This window comes from Mytilus trossulus, unplaced genomic scaffold (genome assembly GCF_036588685.1).
Source record: "Mytilus trossulus isolate FHL-02 unplaced genomic scaffold, PNRI_Mtr1.1.1.hap1 h1tg000128l__unscaffolded, whole genome shotgun sequence".
In the NCBI taxonomy this organism is placed as follows: domain Eukaryota; kingdom Metazoa; phylum Mollusca; class Bivalvia; order Mytilida; family Mytilidae; genus Mytilus; species Mytilus trossulus.
In genome coordinates, this window is record NW_026963301.1 from 2,865,343 (window position 1) to 2,872,666 (window position 7,324).

Genomic DNA, 7,324 nt, shown 5'->3' on the forward strand with positions numbered 1-7,324 from the left:
GAATCTTTGGTCCCTTATGCTCTTCAACTTCGTACTTTATTTTTTTTTAAAACATTTTTTGATTCGAGCGTCACTCATAAGTCTTTTGTAGACGAAATGCGAGTCTGGGGTATATATAAAATTTTAATTCTGGTATTTATGATGAGTTTATGTATCGAGAACACTGTTGTAATATCAAAAGAGCAGAGCTCATGTCTGCTGTGCTATCGGTGTTGGTCAGATTCACATGGTTATGTCACAATTAATCTCGCCAGTCAGAACTAAAGAAATTATTTGGCTGTGTTGTAAAGTCTGCTTACTTCATGTATAGTAAAGCGTGCCGCTCGATTGTAACGTCACTATAGATGACGTACTTCCTTTAGCTTTCATTACATTATCAAACTAGCAAGACGTCTGTTATTTTACTTCATACAATTGTACGAAATCTTACCCACTATACGCAATATTGGTGCCGAGACCAGATGAAATAATGGAAGCGAAGATGAAAGCCGTCCGAGCGGGACACAAAGGAGCAGTTACAAAACTCCTGAGGAAATTCGAAGACATTCAACAAAGATCCGAAGCGGATAACGAAGAAATTTCAACGCTTTTAGAAGCAGTCACACAGAAGAAAAGAATTTTAGAAAATATCAATGAGAAGATCTTGGAGCAAACTTCGGATGAAGATGTAGCAGTGGAAATACAGGAATCAGATGAGTACATGTTCAATTTAGAATATAAATTACGGCAAATTACAAAATTAGCAAAGTCAGTTCAAAATCAGAGTTTACCCGCAAATGAACCAATTTCATCGAATTTGAACCCTAAGGCCGATAGTTTTATATAATCAGTTCCCTCTACATTTATTAGTCAACCTTCAACATCAGCAAACCAACAATATACGCATGGCTCAAATTCACGCGCATCGTCTAGCGCAAACAGCGAGTATCACAAGCTACCAAAGTTAAACATACCTATATTTACCGGAGATATACTAGACTGGCAATCGTTTTGGGACTCCTATGAAACCGTGATCCACACAAATCCTACACTGAGTGATGCACAAAAATTCAACTACTTAAAGTCCCTTCTACAAAGCGAAGCGTTACAAACTATAGCAGGTTTTTCCATGACGAACACAAATTACGACAAAGCAATTTCATTACTCCAGGAAAGATACGGGCAAACTCATAAAATAGTCCAAACCTACATGCAGGCCTTACTTGATTTACAGGCTCCAATTCATACAATTACTAGCCTCCGTAGTTACTATGATAAGACAGAAACTTATGTAAGAGGTCTCTCGAGTCACTCGGACAGACAGACGATACGTACGGATCACTACTAGTTCCTGTTATTCTAAATACATTACCCGCAGAGATACGTCGACATTTAGCACGAGAACACAGATCCACAAACTGGACACTACATGATTTACGTAAAGCGCTTCTCGACGAACTAAATATTATGGAAGCCGGAAAATTTTCGGATAAAGTAGAAAGACCAATCGCAACCGCTACTTTTTTTTAACTAGTATGAAGTCACGTTCAAACTCAACATTCGGAAAACCCGAAATGTCAGTTTCGGATAAAAAGCCTTTCATTAAGTCTTGCATTTTTTTGCCATGAAATTGGCCATATAGCCGTTAATTGCACAAAATTCACAACCGTTGATGCACGCACAGCTGTAATTAAGAGAGAGAGGCTATGTTTTAACTGTCTCGGTCGTCACAAATTAGCTGAATGCAAATCTACAAGCACGTGTAAAAAATGCAACAAACGTCATCATACAAGTATATGTACTAAGAATAACAGTATGAACGAATCACATGAACAAGTAAACGAAGATAATGGTAAAACCGTATTACACTCCTCCCTCGCACCACATAAAACATCAAATGTTATATTGAAAACCGCTGTCGCTTGCGTGAGCTCAGGAACACAGTCAACGGAAGCTAACATTTTACTAGACGAAGGAGCACAAAGATCATTCGTCATAGAAGCACTCGCCAGAAAACTAGATTAAAGTATAAACGGGACCGAAATAGTTCATCTTTCTGGATTCGGAGAGCAAAACAGACAAGTTAGGCATATGCAATCGGCAACGATTTCCCTACAAACTGACGACGTAGAAAACATACAGCTCGAGGTACTTATCATTCCTGAAATAGCATTACCGATACAAACGCACATGAAATCAGTAGTTAATATGAGACATTTGCATGGATTGAAATTAGCACACCCAATTACCGAAAATGACATGTTTGATATTGATTTACTTATTGGGGCAGATTATTATTGGAGTATAGTAGGAGATAAAATCATAAGAGGTAATGGACCGACTGCCGTCGAGTCTAAATTAGGATATTTACTTTCTGGACCAACGACAAGTATTAGAGAATCAAACAGAAGTTCAATATTGATAGTTATCGTGTCTCATAAAGCAGAGGAATGTATTTTTTTGGGAAATCGAGTCCCTTGGTATAGAAGACAGTAACACAAATACAGAGCTAAAAGAATTTCAAACGATTTATGAAAACTCATCAGTGTCATTTCTTGACAACAAGTATGTCGCCAAGCTACCTTGGAAAACCAACCACCCGCCATTACCGTCAAACAAAGCTGTCGCCTTTCGTAGGACTGAAAATGTAATAAGACGTCTTAGTAAAGAACCGCAATTGTTACAAAAGTATGGAGAAATCATCGAAGAACAGGAAAAGCGATGGTTTATAGAGAAAGTCGAGAAAGATTTAGTTAAATCAAATACCAAGTTACATTATATCCTTCATCACGCAGTGAAGACAGATTCCGCCACTACACCTATCAGGATTGTGTATGATTGTAGTTCACCGGACACCGCCAGCTTAAATGATTGCTTACTTAACGTGCCTCCGAAGTTGAATAATGTAACCGCAATACTTTTAAGATTCCGCATGAATAAATACGCCGTATGTACAGATATAGAAAAGGCATTTCTCAACGTTGGACTAGATATTGAAGACCGGGACGTCACCAGATTTTTCTGGTTAAGCAATCAAACAGACCCAATCAGTTGTATCACGACTTATAGGTTTAAATCTGTACTATTTGGAGCCACCTGTTCACCATTTATATTAAATGCTGTTTTATCAAAACACATCAACAACCACCAGACAGAATTTACTGACAATTTAATGAGATATTTATACGTAGATAATATTGTTTCTAGTTTTAATTCCGAAGATGAATTGTCACAATATTTCAAAGTTGTTCGCAAATTATTTACAGATGGTGGATTCAATTTACGCGCATGGGCATCAAATAACAAACTATTACAACAACTTGCAGAATCTAAAAAGTTATTGACACAGAACAGGTAGTCAAAGTATTAGGCTTGCGTTGGAATACAGATACAGATACACTAAAGTATGCTGAAAATATTTTAGACACGGAAATAGACCTCATCACGAAACGCGAAGTACTTAGAGAATCGTCCAAGGTTTATGATCCACTCGGGATCATCAGTCCAGTTACCGTACGAGGTAAAATGTTTATACAAACACTTTGGGGTGAAAATATGAAATGGGACGAGCCTTTGCCTGATGATATGAGAACAGAATGAATTGACATCAGAAAAGATATTAATGAAGCAACAAAGACCGTTATACATCGTCACTACTTTACAAATTGTTCGGATTCTAACAGAGACAATGTGATACATGTATTTATGGATGATAGCATGAAAGCTTACGGAGCTTGTGTATACCTAGTTTCAGAAGGAAAAAGTTCACTCTTAATGTCAAGAAATCGAGTAGCACCGTTAAAACAGCTAACAATTCCAAGACTAGAACTAATGGCAGCAGTAATTGGAAGTCGACTTTTATCTCATATTTTGTCTCATATCAATGTTAATCGTGTAGTATTATGGAGCGATAGCCAAATTGTCTTGAGCTGGCTGAGTTCGAACAAGACGTTAAAACAATTTGTCGCTAATAGAGTGAAAGAAATCAAAGAACTGACTGAAAAGTTTACATGGAAATACTGTCCAAGTGAATCCAATCCTGCCGATGTACTATCAAGAGGAATAACAACTCAAAAGTTTAGAGAAAACATGTTATGGATGAACGGCCCTGATTGGTTAACGAACGAGAATAAATGGCCTGAATGGAAAATAGATGAAACGCAAATTATGCCAGCAAGTGCTCAACAAGAAGTTACAGTTGATACGACACAAATACTGAGTACACACAGTGTAACGCAGGAAAATACCATAATTGACATTGACAGGATTAATTCTTTCAAGAAAGTTTTGAAAGTCATAGCCTACGTTGAAAGATTTATATTTAACTGTAGATCGAGAGAAAAACGTACTAGAAATCTTAATACGCAAGAATTACAGAATGCAACGTATACTTTGATTCAAGAAGTACAACGAAGACACTTTTTGGACGTAAAGCTAAGCTTACAAAATGGAGAAACAAAGACACACAACTTAGTTAAACAACTGAAACTTTATTTGGATAAGGACAACTTGATTCGTTTTGAAGGACGTATTCATAACGCGCCATTGGATGAATCTACTAAATTTCCTATACTGCTACCTGCAAAAGATAGATTAACCAGACTCGTTATAATGGATGCTCATATTTCACATTTACACTCAGAACTGTCAAGTTCCGTCACACTAATCCGTCAGACATATTGGATACCGACTATACGACAAGTTGCGAACAGTATCTTACGCAAATGTGTGACCTGTAAAAAAGTTAAAGGCCGACCGTATACAGCCCCAGATCCGCCGCCTTTACCGAAGGACAGACTACGAGAAGCACCGCCGTTCACAGTAAAGGGAGTTGATTTTACGGGAGTTCTGACTGTGAAAAACAACGATGGAACTACAAGCAAGGCTTACATATGTTTATTCACATGTGCCAGCACTCGCGCTGTGCATTTAGAAGTGGTGGACAATTTAACAGAAGAAACATTTATCCTAGCATTTAGAAGATTCGTAAGTAGAAAATCGTTACCGAAAACGATGATATCCGACAATGCTTCTACCTACATTGCAGCCGCTAAGCATATAGAGAATCTCACACGATCAGCGTCACTTAAAGAAACGTTGAACAACTATGGTACAAAATGGACATTTATACCAAAACGCGCACCGTGGTACGGTGGCTTTTGGGAAAGATTGATAGGGATTACAAAAGATTGTGTTAAGAAGGTTTTGGGACGTTCCCTTATCAATATAGAACTTCTTAAGACAATTGTGACTGAAGTTGAAACTATTATGAATGACCGTCCACTAGCTTACGTATCGTCAGATCCTTTAGATGAACCGCTAATTCCATCACATTTACTTTACGGACGTCGGATCACAACACTTCCATACCCTGATAATAGAGACTTTGAGCATTCGACGCTTGAGATGACTCATGAATCGGTGAATAAACTGTCTCGATTGAAATCTCAAATTATTCAACAGTTTTGGTGCAAATGGAAACACGAGTATCTTACCTCTCTTCGAGAATATCATCGAAACACCGGAAAGGACAATCAAACAATTAAAGTTGGAGATGTAGTACAAGTGTACGAAGAATCACCGAGGACAAAGTGGAATCTAGCCGTTATTGATCAACTGAACATTGGAGGTGACGGGAAAACGAGATCTGCTGTTATACGGACAAAAAACGGACTCACTTCAAGTCCAATAACAAAACTTTATCCTCTCGAAGTATCAGAAAATAGAGACTTTACTATAGACAATCCTTCTACTTCTAGAAACTTAAACCGTAAAGCGAAAAGTGTTGCCATAGAGAAACTTAAGAAATGGACAAAAGGAAATAATTCATAATCAATGACTGTAAATTCAATTCAAGTTAAGTTTTCATATATAGACATTAACTCCTTTCAGAGACTTCAGAGTTTTCAGTAATTTTTCAAGTGTCAATTTATTTATATTGTCGTTTTTAATATTTTTAATTTCATCTTTTGCGCGGCCCGAGTATGTTGTAAAGTTTGCTTACTACATGTGTAGTAAAGCGCACCGCTCGATTGTAACGTCACTATAGTTGACGTACTTCCTTTAGCTTTCATTACATTATCAAACTAGCAAGACGTCTGTTATTTTACTTCATGCCATTGTACGAAATCTTACCCACTATACGCAATAGGCTGATTTACATTAAAATGTAAATGGATACTCTTAATCTAGATTAGAAATAGATGCAACATCTAGAATACATATACATCACAGCTTGGAATAATAGGTTTAATAAGCGCCCAACAGAATATAACTTCCGATGAAAGAAAACAAGATGAAAAAGAATATCGTCATACAAAGGACATGACAGATGAGCCGAGAGAAGTTTGCTATCGATGTCGTATGCAAACTTTATTAAATCCAAATCGGAAGTGAAAGTGAGTGCTGACGAGTGTGTACTAGTATGTACACAAGTAACAAATGGTATTCAATAGACAAAGTCGAATATGAATACCATTGTGTCGAGAAACAAAAATCAAATCCGCTGAAAATTATTTTGCGAAGTGACTATTTGCCATTTTCAAAATCCATTCCTTCCTCCACCACTGAAATAATGGCTCACGTGGAGAACCTCTTAGATAGGTGAGTCGGCAATCGTTAAGTTGGACTTTAAGTATATGATATTCTGGGTTCCTCCGACCCTATGCTGAAAAACTCTTACTTGGTCTTGGCATAAGTGATATTGTCCTTAGTTACCTCTTCCTCTGGTTTAATGGCCCATATGCAAAATCTGTTAGTTTGGTCAGCCGGATCTAGTAAAGTTTGACTATATGACATAATCAGTACCCCACTTCATGCTGACAAAATATTGTATTGGTCTAGGGCATAGTTAGTTCTATGGGATATATGTGAAGTTAGCGGTCGTTTCGTTATTCGTCATTCGATATTCTATATCCAACTCGGTTTGATATTGAAATTTGTTTAAAAATCAAAACTAAATTAAAGTATTTGATAACTTTAAAAGCATGATTGTCATATATAAGAGGAATCAAACGATATGTAAGAAATTGTCTAATGACCCCTTCAAGCTGTTGCAATCTCTCGTTGTCCTCAAATATAAAATCTTTTGTGAGTCGAGATTTGTATTACATATATTTTTTCTTAAAACAAAAACAAAACCCGACCACGCTAGAAACATTTAGAAATAGTTTATGAAAGACGAACATAAAAGACTTTTTAAGCTAAAACCTACTGGAGACCTCTTAAATGACAGTGAGACACAACTGGTCTTTCAATGTTCCAAAAATTCTACTACTAGTACAAAATGTAGTATGTATATATAAAGATGCAATCAAAATGAATTTCAAGAATGATGTCATCTGTA

The 7,324-nt window shown here is 36.9% G+C and overlaps 1 protein-coding gene across 1 annotated transcript; it reads left to right on the forward strand.

The window, feature by feature from the left end:
• Nucleotides 1–481: 481 nt before the first annotated feature.
• Nucleotides 482–5,811, forward strand: LOC134700293 (uncharacterized). The gene is made up of 3 exons (XM_063561649.1): nt 482–747; nt 3,187–3,333; nt 3,591–5,811. Exons 1-3 carry the CDS (start codon nt 482–484, stop codon nt 5,809–5,811), a joined length of 2,634 nt encoding a protein of 877 aa, XP_063417719.1.
• Nucleotides 5,812–7,324: the final 1,513 nt, after the last annotated feature.